Source organism: Canis lupus, chromosome 15 (genome assembly GCF_011100685.1).
Source record: "Canis lupus familiaris isolate Mischka breed German Shepherd chromosome 15, alternate assembly UU_Cfam_GSD_1.0, whole genome shotgun sequence".
NCBI classification, from domain to species: domain Eukaryota; kingdom Metazoa; phylum Chordata; class Mammalia; order Carnivora; family Canidae; genus Canis; species Canis lupus.
The window spans coordinates 27,657,083-27,671,890 of NC_049236.1; the positions used below are offsets into that span (position 1 = coordinate 27,657,083).

Genomic DNA, 14,808 nt, shown 5'->3' on the forward strand with positions numbered 1-14,808 from the left:
CGTTATTGTAGGGGCTAACTAAATGCTAGCAGGATTTTAGGCAAAGCCTTTAAAGTAAAAATGGTTTACCAATCTCCATAGGAAAGTACCTCAAATCCTGCTTTAAAGGCATCATTTGGGTACTTCCTAGAATACTTCTTTTTTTTTAAAGATTTTATTTATTTATTCCTGAGAGACACAGAGAGAGAGAGAGAGAGGCAGAGACACCGGCAGAGGGAGAAGCAGGCTCCATGCATGGAGCCTGATGCAGGACTCGATCCCAGGACCCTGGGATCACTACCTGAGTCAAAGGCAGATGCTCAACCACTGAGCCACCCAGGCATCCAAGGGATAACAGATTTTTAAAATACCAATTGAAGATCAGAAAAAGTTTATCTATATTCATAATCTTACCACAAAAATTTTCACATTTTTTTCTCCCTAGAAGAAAAATAGTGTCTAGCATCTATTTGATTTTAGATCATTTGACATTAGTTAACATATTTTCCTCCAACTCTTTCAGATTTACTATATATTTTAAACAATTCTCAGATTGACAGCTAATATGCAAGTGATATTTTCTCAACATTTTCTTGAGCTTTATTTATTAATCGCTTGAGGAGAATAGGAATCACATTTCCTTTTTACTAGCAGGCTGCTATCACACGTTTTTAAAGATTATTCTTTGTATTTGCAATCCAAAAGCAGATAAAGCAACTAATTTAAATATCACACAAAGCATATAAAGTTCCTCTATTTTTTTTTTCATCAAAGTAGCTTTAAGAGAATTCTATCACAAAGAGTGAGAAGAAAGTAAATATAATCCTCAGAAATCTAATTAGGTGAAAATAAAAAGCTCTTTAAGCCTCTGTTGCGCCCTCTTGTGGTAGGAAAGCAACTGCTTAGCAGTATATAGTTTCGCATTTCTTTGTCAATTAATGACCTTTGGCATAAGACTTTCAAGTGGGTCATGTTCAATATTGCGTTGTACATTAAATTCGCAAAACAAACTAAAAGAAGAATGCCATCCTTTGTTAGATCCCTGAACATCAAGTTATACAAATGATTCCTTGCTATTTTAAATAATTATTCAATGTCTGGAATTAAGCTCTTTTCTTACGTTTAAGGTAAAAATAGAGAAGTTAATCTCATTGAATATACCATAAAATATAAATCAATTCTCTAGAGAAAATAATACAGATTTAAATAAGTCTCAGACAATGTTACCTTCAAATATTCACATTCCTAACTGCATCCCCTTTTCAGATCATTCCATGTATCCTGAAATACTTCATGCAAGAAGAAAGCTTCACTCCAAAAGACATTTTGAGCAATTTTTTTTTTCTGAGGACCCAGAGATGAAATGAGCATCATTGTCATTTATAAAATACGATGTGGAGACACAGTCTTAGAAATCTGACTTTAGTGGATGGTGATTGTTTAGGACTGTTTCCTTTCCAAAAGTACAATTTCATTTTTATGACTCTAACAGGGGAAAAAAATTGATGTAATGGTAAAAACCAGTAAGAAGGAGATTATAAAAAGAATAGGTTATAGCATCAATGAATCCAAAAGGAGCAGAGCAATGCAGAGGGAAAAGAGTAGTGTATCAGAAAACATCGGTAATATATAATGATACGGATTTCCACCTATTAACACAAATAGTTGTTAGTTGGATTTCATAAACATGACATTGTTTTTCTAAGACATCTAACCAAAGTCAGCATACATAATTCAATCATTCTCTCAGTTACTTAAAATAAAAACTTTCCAATTTGTTAGGAAATAATGTCCTGTTCCTTAGAACTACTGGTCTTTCATTTTTTAATTGTTTTTTTCTTTCTTTCTTTTGTTTTCCACTTAATCTCTATATCATACCTGATTCTCTGATTATCTTTCACTTTCTTCCTTCTTCTAGCATTCATTATATAAGACCTATATTAGCCCCTAAACCAGAAAACATTTGCTCCCAAGTGTGGGTTATCAGAAAAGAACCCCAACTCTTTAAGACTCCCAAAGCTTAAGAATCACTGATTTCATACATTCATCTCGGAGACTTTGCTTATATTAGAAATAACAGTTCTCACGCTTCACAAAATCAAAATGACAACTTCTTGGAGTCAGAAATGAGAGGAAATGGGGAAAGAGAGGTACTGTAAGGTTTTTTTTTTTTCCAGTATGCTCTATATGGAATTGCTTTTGAATGACTCCCATGCGTCAGAAATCCAGAGCAACAGTGGCAATTAGGGTAGATGTCACTTTCACTGGAAGTGGGGGAGGAGTGTGGGGGGACAAAGGAAAAGGGGAGGAGGAAGTGGAGAGAGGAGAGGAGGGCACATCCTGAAAAGATAATCCCTGTGCTATCATGACATCATCGTTCTGCATGTATATATAGGGAATGGCCAAAGCATCTCTCAGAGTTCACTTTCCAAGTCAGCTGAAGGCAAGAGGAAACGCTAGAGAAAGCCCCCTTCAGCCTGTCTGTGACGTTTATGGACTTGGCTTGCTAGAAGGCTCAAGGAGATGATGGCAGGAATGAAAATCCAGCTGGTGTGCATGATACTTCTGGCTTTCAGCTCCTGGAGTCTGTGCTCAGGTAAGCTTAGCTGCATTTCACAATTCCCTGGAGTGATTTCTTTTTGGTTTTTTTTTTTTTTTTCACTGTATTGCTACTTATGTTAATGCATCCAGGGAAAAGAGTTTCTCCTTTATTCAGGATTTGCTTTCTCAATGATACAAACTGAGTATATTCTTTCTCTGTCATTATGATTACAAGAACTGAGAGATTTCAATTTCCCTTTTAAATCTGCAAAGTAATCAAAGAGATTTCAATGACACACTTCATGCCCTCCTCTTGGAAGGTAACCACCAGAGTAGAAACAAAAATGTGTAGAACTTAAATTAGGCTGGTCAAAATCTGATGAGAAGTACAGATGCAGTGCCTGTCAAAGTGCAAGCTCACAGTTAAAACCCATTCCTTTCAAAATGCTTTTTCTCATCCTCACTCATTCTCTTAGGAAGCAGAGGCTTCTCCCTCTCCCAGATTATTTTTTTCTTAACTGTGTGTGTATGTTAAGATACAAATGAAGTGAAAACTGATGTTTAATGAGTGAATGAATGAACCGTTATTTATAGAAAATTATTCCTAAAAATATAAAAATATTCCAAGTACTGTTAGACAATACATTTTGTATAGTCCTTCTATATGACAGATAAGCATACTATTAATTTAGTTTTTTTCATGTTAAGTTGATACAAAATGTAATTGGAAAATTGGCATGTTTATATCAATGTTTTGCATGTGATACCCAAGAAGCCATGTATTGCTAAAGATCTATCAATAGCTCACCTTGAAAATAAGACTTGAATTTAAAAGAGTAACACGAAATGTTATAATATTGCAATATCAGATCAAAGTGGAAAAAAAATAGGGGATAAATGCAGCAAAAATCATTTCACCTGTTTTATACTTTTTATTTTATATATATGACATTGAAATGTTTAATCCAAACTCCTGCTATGATCTTATTTAAATTTCGAAACTAAATCTGGCAGAAGATATGAATGTTAGCAAATTTTTTTTTTCTTTTGATCATGAGAAAAAAGATCTTGAGCTTCTAGGTTCACAAAACTTTTAATGGTATAAATACCAAATTTTCTACAGTTATGATTTTATCTATTACATGAGGTTAAGGGTATATTTAGAGCATATGAAAAAAATTGGGTTATTGATTAAACACTGTGTTTACTAACTCTTGAAGCTTCTTGCTCTGATAAGTCAAAATCTGTAGGGATTTTGGTATACAGTGTTCCTAAATGGCTAAAGGAATTTGTCATTCTCTTGAGAAACAGACTGGGCTTTGAGCAAATAGGAGAAAAAGACCTCTGGTGTAATTTAGGTCTGGACACAATTTAACAAATGGTTTCTCTAAGTGTGACACTTCTTTTTATTAAGAGTCTGTACTTCAAAAAAAAAAAAAAGAGTCTGTACTTCAAGGAAGATGGTCATTTTAACATCTGCTTTGTTTTATGACAGACCAGTGAGTATGAATTAAGTCATGTAATTATGGTCTTCTATAACTTTATTCCTATTACTAGTAGTATTTTTCTAAAGTTTTCTTCTCTGCAATATATTGACTAGGGGAAATTGGAAAGGATGTCCTAATAAAAGTCGGAGGTCCATTTTCAACACAAGTACACATGTATTGATGGACAATTCCACTTTGGCTTACCCAATCTGCTTAATAGCCTGTGATAAAATAGCTAAGTACACATAACTTTAAGTTATTCATTTAAAGTAAAAAAACAAATCTTTCAAAGTGTGTTTTGTAAAATAACATCTCAAGTTGACTAAATCTCAGTATCTTTCTTATTCTAAAATTATCAGTAAACAATCCCTTTGGTTTTGTCTTGAAAAAGCATCATGTACACATCTTTCATTATGTTGTTTTTAAAATATCAATATGCATATATTCTATATATGTAAACTATTGCTGGTAAAAATTAACCAGCATTTTTGATGAAATCTTTAGTATATGATACAATCAGTTTTTTAAAGAAAAATACTGAGATTCAGAGATTAAACAACTCCAATACATCAATAACTCTTTTGACATATAATCATGTGTTTATTTTCTTAGAAGTGCTTTTATTATTCTAGCTGCCTGTTAGCCCGAAATAAAACCATAATTATTTTTTCTGAATATTATTTTAAGGATAATAAATGCATAGAAAAACAATAAGCCTCTAAGACTAATTTTTTTGAGATTAATCTAAAATCTGTAGGTTACAATATAATTATTTGATATATGATTATATAGTAAACATGTGGTTTTGATTTTACTCAGATTCAGAAGAGGAAATGAAAGCATTAGAAGCAGATTTATTGACCAATATGCATACATCAAAGGTAACTTTTTCTTTTCTTTAACCAAGAATTGAAAAGCATATAAGTTCTCATTATGAACATGATGTCCTTTTCCTACAGTTAATAACTTCCCATTAAGACTAAAAAGTTCATCAACAAGCATTTCCTTTTTTCAGGAAACTTTTCCTTGAGTTCAAAGGAGTTAAGGGTGTTGATGCGAAAGGAAAAGAAATTATAGTGACTATCCATCAGTATATTGCAACTTTAATTAGGTAGTCGCATATTATTTATGTGGAGATGACAATGTATTTAAAGGAATCCTGTTTCCACTCCTATCACAATGTGTGCAGCAGAAGGTATGCCTTCTGTTAAATACATGCAGGAAAACGAAGTGACATTTTAGCCTTTTTTCTTATATTGGGAAGAGTAAAATGGAGTTCTAAATTAAAAATCTCCTAGTCATTTACATTAAATCTATGACTAGATTTACATTCTCCCTATAACAGGAGTGTCATCTACACTGCATATGGTTTTTACTGAATCAAGTGAAACTTTGCATATCCGACTCTGTTATTCCTCTCTTGCGGTCTTGAAAACAAGGTTCCTAGATCCCAACCTGTACCTAGAAATAAAACAATTAGAAGATACTTGATTACCATGCTACTACACAGTATTGATTTACCCAGAGCAAGTCAATCAGTGTGTATCTAAATGCAGAAACAGAGAACAGAATTTCCAACCAAAAGACGTTTCTCAAGGAAAAATCAAATTTGAAAAAAATAAAAAAAAAAATAAATAAAAAAAAAAATAAAAAAAAAAAGAAAAATCAAATTTGAGTTGAGGCAGACTCCTGGTATAATCACTACTATAGCACTGGGGTACCAAGGCAGAGGATTCAACAGATGTTATGATAAGAAGGTAAGTGCTCAAAAATCCTAATTTTTGAAGCAATACTCCAACTCATTCCTGCTACCTCAGGTTTCTCTTCCTTAATTGGATGAGCATATCCCAGGTACAATGATCCCTATTATACTTGTAGAATTATATATAATAGTGGTTTTGAAGGAGAAATACCCATTTTTGGATGTACTTGAGAGTGTGGGGCATTATTATTTGAAAGCTAACAAAGATATGTTGTCTACAATGATCCTTAAAAGACATTTGGGGAGGGATCCCTGGGTGGTGCAGCGGTTTGGCGCCTGCCTTTGGCCCAGGGCGCGATCCTGGAGACCCGGGATCGAATCCCACGTCGGGCTCCCGGTGCATGGAGCCTGCTTCTCCCTCTGCCTGCCTCTCTCTCTCTCTCTCTCTCTCTGTGACTATCATAAATAAATAAAAATTAAAAAAAAAAAAAGACATTTGGGGAAAATTTAAGTGCTTATATTTTCACCATTGCCCAGATCTACTGAAGTTGAATAGATTAAAACCAAATTCTTTCATTGTTTGGTAGGCTTTCCACCAGGAGAGATCAAATTTAGTGTAGTCATTAAAACTCAATAACAAATAATGACCTTAAGATAATTGATCTTTTGTTTCATATTCTGTCTGAATAGCAACACTTACAATTACTTCAACTCAAAAATAGGAAAACAAGTAAAGCCAATAGTTTGTGTTTAAAAATGGGGCAGATTGGAATGACTTAGCTTCTCAGTAGAGATTTTACCTCTGTAATTCTAAGTTTACATTGACACGTAAAAATCCTAAATAATCCCTCAAATGTAGTACAGTTGGGGGAGTGCTAGCTACTTTGTGAAAATGTGGAAGTAGAGCTATGATTTCTTCCCTAGAGTTGCAAGGGAAAAACAATTCCAGTTTATGGAGTGGTTTGGTTTTTCTCTTAAATACATAAAAATACACGTACAATAACATTTTTCTCTTTTATTTAGTCTTGGAAAAAACTCTAAAACAGATCATGGGAAAAAATTGAATCCCATTGCCTCCTTTTAACTGAGGAAAGTAAAATACAGTCTATAAGGAGAAGGCACCCAGAAGCATAATTCTTTCAATTTTGCTGCTTGGATGGGAACAAAAAACTCAGCTCACTCCTTATTTTTTTCAAAACTACTATTGTTTATTTTTCTTTGGCTTAATTGATTTCTGGTGGGTGTAGAGTTCTATGCAAATGAAAACTCCAAACTTATGATCATTTTAGCTAAACTACTACATTTAAAAATGTAAGAGAATAGTATTTGATATTGGTAGAACACCATTATTAAAAGCTTCAGAAAACTTCAGGTTTCTTCTTTCCACTTTAAAGGTAAAATATTTGAGCAATTTCAGTTTTAGAATAAAGCTCTTTAGACATTGAAATACTAGTGTGAAAATTTACTTAACAGTCAAGAGAGAGTCCAAAGCTTGAAAAGTAGAAGATAAATTTTTCTTACAATGTAATTCTCTTTATTACCAGTGCTAGTTTTCATATTGTTCTATTAAGAAAGAGAACTTGGCATAGAAGGCCTTTTTTCAGGATCTCAGAAAGCTGTTACAATGTTGTAATTTTCTATGATCAAACTTAATGCCTTGTATGCAGTAAGAGTTTAATATTTTGGAACTAACTAATCTAGGATCATTACTAATCTAGGATCATTACTAATCCTCACATTTTGTATTCAATTATAAAACTTCAGAACTCCCCCACAAATGACTTTAATTATTTTCAGTTCAGTGAAATATTTGAATTCACAATTTGCAGGACTCATCTGAGTTCAGGGTATTACAGGGAGTGAGTGTTGCCCACATGGGTTAATTAAGGTAACAAAATTCGACCAGAATCTTATTAAAAAGCTAAATCAAGTAACGGTAAGTAAGAACCATAAATACCCTTATTTTCCTTATCTTGAAAACAAGAAGAGATAATAGTCTGAATTTCTTATCTATAGGCTTAGGTCTATTATAAACATTTTTAATAAAATAATTTGATAAGTAAGAATGTTTATTGTTAAAGAAAAATTATTCATGTCCCTAGCTAAAGGAAGATTTATTCAAGAGGAACTACTGAAATGGAGATTTTGCAGAGATTAGCTCAACTCCAAACACAATCAGGGCAAGTGCATTTATAGCCAAGAGGCCGAGTACGGCTCAGTGGCTGGAAGAAGAGGAAACATCAAGGCTAGAAGGATTCTTGCTAGAAGACACAACAGGATTCTGATATTAAAGACAGAAATTTGATAAAGTATCTGGTATTTGATCAGTTATCTGGGGTGATCAGATACCAAGCATGAGGCATCTGCAGTAAATGCACCCAGCACAATTCTTGCTAAAACTCAACTAAGGAGACCAAGGACAGAGCCTGAGGTTGGGACCTAGTTAAGAAGGGGGCTCAAAGGAGCCTGATTTAAAGAAAGAGAGCCTTTGCCATTTTTTCTGAATGAAATAGTTGAAACCTTATACAAAATATTCTCAAATACAAGATATCTAACTTAGACATCCTGTAGTCAGTACAGTTTTCTCTGCTGGGCTTCCTAGGTATGACAGGGACCAATGTGACCTTAAATAATTGTACTATTGAGTCATGTAGTGACTACTTTAACTGGCAGAAAGAAACAGGATGATTAATTCAGTTTCCTCATCCAAAAAAGTAACCAGATAACACAAATCCTGACAGATACTTTACAAATAAAGCATTCTGTGGTCATATTAGTTTGGGGAATATTTGACACTATATTGGCACCATTAAAAAGTTACAATGGGGGCACCTGGCTAGCTCAGTTGGTAGAGCATGTAACTCTTGATCTCGAGGTTGTGAGTTCAAGCCCCACTTTGGGTGTAGAGATTACTCAAGAATAATAAATTTAAAAAAATTAAAAGTTACAATAAATATGTGCAAGTAAAAAAGTTCTGAGGATACCTAAGTTCAAGAAATCTTTACAATTTCTTTAAATTTAAGTTTTCCATTGTACTTGACAGGAGAACTCTTTGAGAAACAATGAGTGCAGAACTAGTGTTCCAAGGAGTACACTTTAGAAAACATTCAATTAGATGATCTACAAAGAACTTTCTAAATGTAAAATTATAGTATGCCATTAACTGGTATGATATAAGGTGTTGCTGCCAAACAGTGGAGCATGTCTCTAAGTTTTCCATAACAGAAGAGCTTAAGCAATGGCTGGATAATTGAATTCACAGGGTATGGCTGAAAGGATTTCTAAACTGGCTAAAACCATCCTATGTTATGTTATTATATATCATATTCAAGTCAATATCTTTGTACTCATATATTTGCATGTTCTTAGGGTAAAATCTTAATCAAAGGGTGTGTACACTTTCCATTTTAACACAAGATATCCTTCAAAAAGTTACAACATTCTACACCCAGACTGACAAATATTTAGAAGAGGAAGTAGCCCCATCCCCATGTCCCTAGAACTACACCAAATGAGTGTCCCTGTCCTTTTGAAAGTCTTCCGAGGAGGTGTTGGTGGTCAAGTTGAACATCTTTCCATATATTTCTTCTTTGATAAGGGATTCTGTGACTTGTTTACTCATTTTACTTAAACACAGTTTAAAATTTTTAGTTTTTTTTTTAATTGGTGCATTCAGCAGTTTCTTTTTGAAGATCTTTACCTGTATTAAGGATATTAACATTTTGTGGCAGCTTTTACATTAAGGCTGGTCATTTTCCAGAGATGTTCTACACATTTAATTTAAAATCATCCTTTTCTTTATGGATTGTGGTTTAGATATTTGCTTAATAATACCTTTCTAGGTTTATAAAACAAACTTTATATATTTAGACACTATTCTACTTTTACTCATTTGTAACTACAGTAAACTACAGTAGATCAAGAAAGTTATAACTAGATGTAAGTCCAGATTTCCTGATAGCCAATTGTCTCAAGGATTTCAAATGTGAACTCTGTTATACGCTGCTCATTCATTTGTACTTGGACCAATTTGGGGATATTATTTTCTATTCTGTTGTTGCCTTTTGCTGAGCCTTTAAAGTACACTTCAGTATCTGGTAGAATAAGTTCCTCCTCATTGCCTTTTTATTTTTCTAAATCTTGTTATTCTCACACTTTCATGCTTACAAATTAATTATTTTGCCAAATCCCCAACTCCAAAGTCCGGTATCCCCAGGTTTTCCAAATTGGATTTTTTTTTTTTCCAATTGGAATTTTGATTTTCAATTGCATTATGGGGGGGAGGTAATTCAGAGACAATGGACATGTGATATTGCCATTATTGAATCCTCTCATCGTGGTTGTGTGGTCATTCACATTTGTGTGTGTGTGTGTGTGTGTGTGTGTGTGTGTGTTTAGGAAAAATGCATGCTTTCCTATATGCCATTTGAAATTTTTATTATTTTGCATTTAGGTTCTCCTAAGTCTTTATGTTTCCTCACTGATTATTATTGGCACATAGGAAAGTTATTGATGGTAATACTGGTTTCAGACAAGATATAATTAGAAAAAATGGTAACTCTAGAAAATATTATAATTTACAAATAAATAAATTGATCAGCTGTGATGCTGCCTATGAGAACTATTGATGTGTGGAATAGATTAGTGATCTCACACTACTGTAATTGTCCAAATCTGTTAGTATCATCGCAGTCCATGCTCCATTAGACACCAAACTGAAGTGTAGTAAAGAGAATAGTATTTTTAATATTTTCATCTGTGATATATGCATATATGTTTACATATTTATACTCACAATTATTTCTATATTTTTTGCTTTGCTCATGTATGTGTGCTTGTGTGCATGTTTATAATTGTATTACATTAAAAAATTGAATATAAGAGGAATTGGTACTAATAAATTTTGTGATGTAAGGTTACTAAATTAATAGCAGTGTAAATATGAAGCTAGAGTAAAAGATTCTAAAATATAATGGCTTTAATGGCTTAGCATAATGGAAATTAATTTCTTATTTCATAGAATACAAGTTTTAATTAGCTATTTTTTTATTTTAAGTACCTAATTTTTTTCTATATTTCAGATCAGTAAAGCAAGTGTTTCTTCTTGGAAAATGACCCTGCTAAATGTTTGCAGTTTTGTCAATAACCTGAACAGCCAAGCCGAGGAAACAGGAGAGTTTCGTGAAGAGGAGCTTATTACAAGAAGGAAATTTCCCACTGCCTTGGATGGCTTTAGCTTGGAAGCAATGTTGACAATATACCAGCTCCAAAAAATCTGTCACAGCAGGGCCTTTCAACAATGGGAGGTAAAGCAAAAACAAAATATGAATGTAATTCTCGTTATACTAGTTAGCTTTCATTTGTCCTGATTTTTTCTGCCCTGATCATTATCATAACAGGAAGAGTTACAGATATTAAAGAAGAATAAACCATGTGTTTAGGTTAACATTCCTTCAGATCTTCAAAGTGTCCTTCAAATATTTGGAGTTTAGCAAAATATTTTTTCTTCAATCTTAAAAGGGGGATATATCTTAAGGCAGATTTGATCCACATGCTTTTATTGTGCTTAAATGGATGGCATACTTAGGCAATTTTTAGTGGTCACATGCCTATAAAATTTAAGAGCTCAAAATATTTTCTTAGAAACACCAAGTCATGTGTGTCTATAAACAAACACAAAATGAAAGGTTCTACTTGTATTTGAATATATCAGGCAAATAAAACTGGAAAAATCCATATATATGTATTCCTATTTCAATTGAATACATAGATTTCAGGCATCCTTAGCATCTAAACTAGGTCCACCACAGCCAACGCAGCCAAAATCCATTATACAGAAAGAACTACACTAAAATAGGATGAAACAGTTGTATTAAATACTATACTAGTGATTTACTGCCTTTGATTTTGGAACAATTGTTTGCTTGAAGGAGGAAAAGAGAAATGAAAATGCTTTAAAGAAAAAAAAATTAAAATTTTTTCCAACAAGGGAACCATTTCTCTCATATTAACCTCTAAGAGAAATCTGCTTAATGATTTGTATTTTGGGTTTACACCAACATGGCAAATTTGAGGGTGCCTTTCCTGCTAATATAGCAATCGCTGTAGAGGACTATCACAGAGACACCCTGAGGAAAAGAAGAAATGCAAACTAGAACTTCTAGTGTTTATTTTAACTTGTAAACAAGAAGATGTTTTCTAGATGAAAAACCAAAAAAAAAAAAAAAAAAAAAAAAAAAACCAAAAAACAAAACTAGTTTAAATTTTACTTGATGGACTACTAATCCCTAATTCCAGTTCCAGCTAAATAGTTTAGTCTCTAAAACATTGTTTAAGTCAATAAAACTTAAAAAATCCTAATTTTAACATAGGGAAATGTCAATTGTGTGCTATTTATCCAGGAATTGAAAAGAAAAAACCTCAATAAATTATTATACATACAAATCAGGTGCACATACAATTAGAACTTTCACTATTTTAAATGTTTTACTGAGTAATTTAAAATAAAGTGATAATATCATTCAGAACATAATATGAATAATTATAGACTATGTTCACAGAGAAACATAAGATTTAGAAACTAGATTGTCTGCCAGTACCTGTTTTTTCTTCTCTGAAATTGGATGTTATGGGTTGAGATAAAGTACTTGGTGATACAACTCAGTCCATAAGCATTATAATTAAAATTTTAGTCTCCTCTTAGTATTTCTTATGACCCCAAAGATTAGAGGACAATCACAAACACAAAGACAATTCTTATTTTGAACATTTGTTTTAAAATTTCACATAAATTATGTGCAACATTCTGGGACAAGTTCTTAAACATTTTCCGTTAGCTGAAATTTTTGAATCACACCTGTACCAGAAAAAAGGGTTCAGAATTAATTTTAGAATGTGGCATATTCAATGAGATAGTAGGGAAGATTCTACATGGAGATGAACTCCCTTAAGTTATGGAATCTGAACTTGTTTCTAATTATTAGGCGCCACAACCTGAAGAGATCTTTACTATTTAAGCAGAGCTTTCACATGCGTGAATTTCTGTCACAACTAAGTTAGGCAGAGCAGGCATTTCTCTCCCTTTGATTAAGAAATGGATCTTCAGAATGGCTTTCAAGTCAAGTTGGTAATTAAGAGAATATAAAATATAAAATCCTGTTGCCTTTTGAGGCTAAACTTGGCTTACTAAATTAAAAACTCTTTATTTGTTGTTGATTTATAATATATTTTAATGCAATTTAGTTCCTCTGTCATAAATTAAAGCCTGAAAAATCTTCGTAACACAACTAGGTGTGTTACTTCAGTTGGAGGTGTTAGTACATGGCCTTGAACAGAGAATTGGGAAAAACCATATCCTATCTCAGTCAGCTGATAGTCATCTGTCCTTGCACAAAACATTTAATTGCTTTAAACCTCATGTATCTTATCCACCTGTGTCTTACAGTCTGAATAGCAAAAGAGGTAAAATGTAAAATGTAGAAAAATACTCTGAAAGACGTCATGCATGTACGTTTGATTCCTATTGTGCCTATCTTGCAGTTAATCCAGGAAGATGTTCTTGATGCTGGAAATGACAAAAATGAAAAGGAAGAGGTTATAAAGAGAAAAATCCCTTATATTCTGAAACGGCAGCTATATGAGAATAAACCCAGAAGACCCTACATACTCAAGAGAGGTTCTTACTACTACTGAGAGGATAACGATTTCATTTACATGTGATTGTGATTTATCATCCTTTAATTAAATATCAAATTATATTTGTGTGGTAATGTGACAGAAAACAATTATTATGTCTCTTCTACAGTTGTGGTTTATTGGATGTGATTTTTCTGCATTAGTATTAATTGGACTAAATGTTTTAAAATAAACCTAGATCTTGAGCATGACAATGTGTTGCGTGTCATTGGAGTAGGTATTAATTAAGTCACATATAGAATGTCTTGTAATTTTGCAGAGCACTTAATGGGTTGTTTAAACACTCAAAATGTTTGACATTTTAAACCAAATTATAAGGGATTACAACGAGTCCTACAGCAAAGTCTAGCATATATGTCATTGACCCGAAACAAAGTTATAGTACTTCTCTTATCATTTGATTTTTTTTTAAGTTGAGAGAACAACATGTTCTTTTCCAAGACTCACATAAACCTCTGAGATATGGGGAAGGTAATAGTGGTAAGATAGGATCATCTTAAAAGAATGATTAATAAACTACTGTTAATTATGCCTATCTTAGTGAATGATCTTCAGCTAAATTAGTCTTTCTGTTAAATAAACTTAATGACTAATAAAAAGTAGCAAGCTGCTGGAATCATGTTTCTCCCCAAATTTACTTTCATTAGAAGAGTTACCATTTACTGACTTTTTCCCTCATGCTTTGATCCAGTAAATGATAGCTTTATTTTTAATTTCACTGAGGAATTTGTGTGCCTCATATTTTTCCAAGTAGAAGAACATTTCTGAGGCAGAAGGAATTCTTGAAATAATTCCTCATAAATTTCCTTTAAGACCATACTTAGTTAGGGTCCCATAAGCCCTGACACTCTATACAATCCACCATTAGCAGTGGCTTTTTAGATTCTCACCCTTAGAGGGGTCCAGGAAGACCTCTCCTCACAGGGCTGCAACCTAGTTCATAGTAATTTATGAAAGAAAATATGAGGATTGAAGATGTGGAATTAAAGGAGTCTTCAAAACTCCAAGTGTTTTTGAAACTCCAATCAGTAGGATAGAGCAGCAGCATAATAGTCTCTGAATTTTTCTGGTAATACCATGACTTCTCAAGACCACCACCCAGTTAGTTGTCCTTCACCCTCGTATCAGCTTCAATATTAAGAAGTGCCCAAGGGAAAAAAAAAAAGTGCCCAAGGGGTGGAGTGGGGGGGGGGGCGCTGCATGGTACAGTCACTTAGGTGGCTGACTCTTGATTTCAGCTCAGGTCATGATCTTAGGGTGCTGAGGTTGAGCCCCACAATGTGAGCCCCACATTGGGCTCTATGCTAAGCCAGGAGTCTGCTTAAGATTCTCTCTCTCCCTCTTCCCCTCCCACTTGCTCTCTCTGAAATAAATAAATAAATCTTTAAAAAAAAAAAAGAAAGT

General features: G+C 33.3%; 1 protein-coding gene across 1 annotated transcript; it reads left to right on the forward strand.

The window, feature by feature from the left end:
• Positions 1 to 2,365: 2,365 nt before the first annotated feature.
• Positions 2,366 to 13,589, forward strand: NTS (neurotensin). Its single transcript, NM_001313874.1, has 4 exons — positions 2,366 to 2,575; positions 4,827 to 4,888; positions 10,791 to 11,015; positions 13,249 to 13,589. The coding sequence occupies exons 1-4, from the start codon at positions 2,503 to 2,505 to the stop codon at positions 13,399 to 13,401; spliced, it is 513 nt and encodes a 170-aa protein (NP_001300803.1). The 5' UTR covers positions 2,366 to 2,502; the 3' UTR covers positions 13,402 to 13,589.
• The last annotated feature ends 1,219 nt before the right edge of the window (positions 13,590 to 14,808 follow it).

Excerpts from the sequence above, each read along its gene's own strand:
- NTS (NM_001313874.1), top strand. The coding sequence starts at position 2,503 with ATGATGGCAGGAATGAAAATCCAGCTGGTGTGCATGATACTTCTGGCT. Across the intron at positions 2,576-4,826 it reads CTCCTGGAGTCTGTGCTCAG|ATTCAGAAGAGGAAATGAAA; the intron begins GTAAGCTTAGCT and ends GATTTTACTCAG. Across the intron at positions 4,889-10,790 it reads CCAATATGCATACATCAAAG|ATCAGTAAAGCAAGTGTTTC; the intron begins GTAACTTTTTCT and ends TCTATATTTCAG.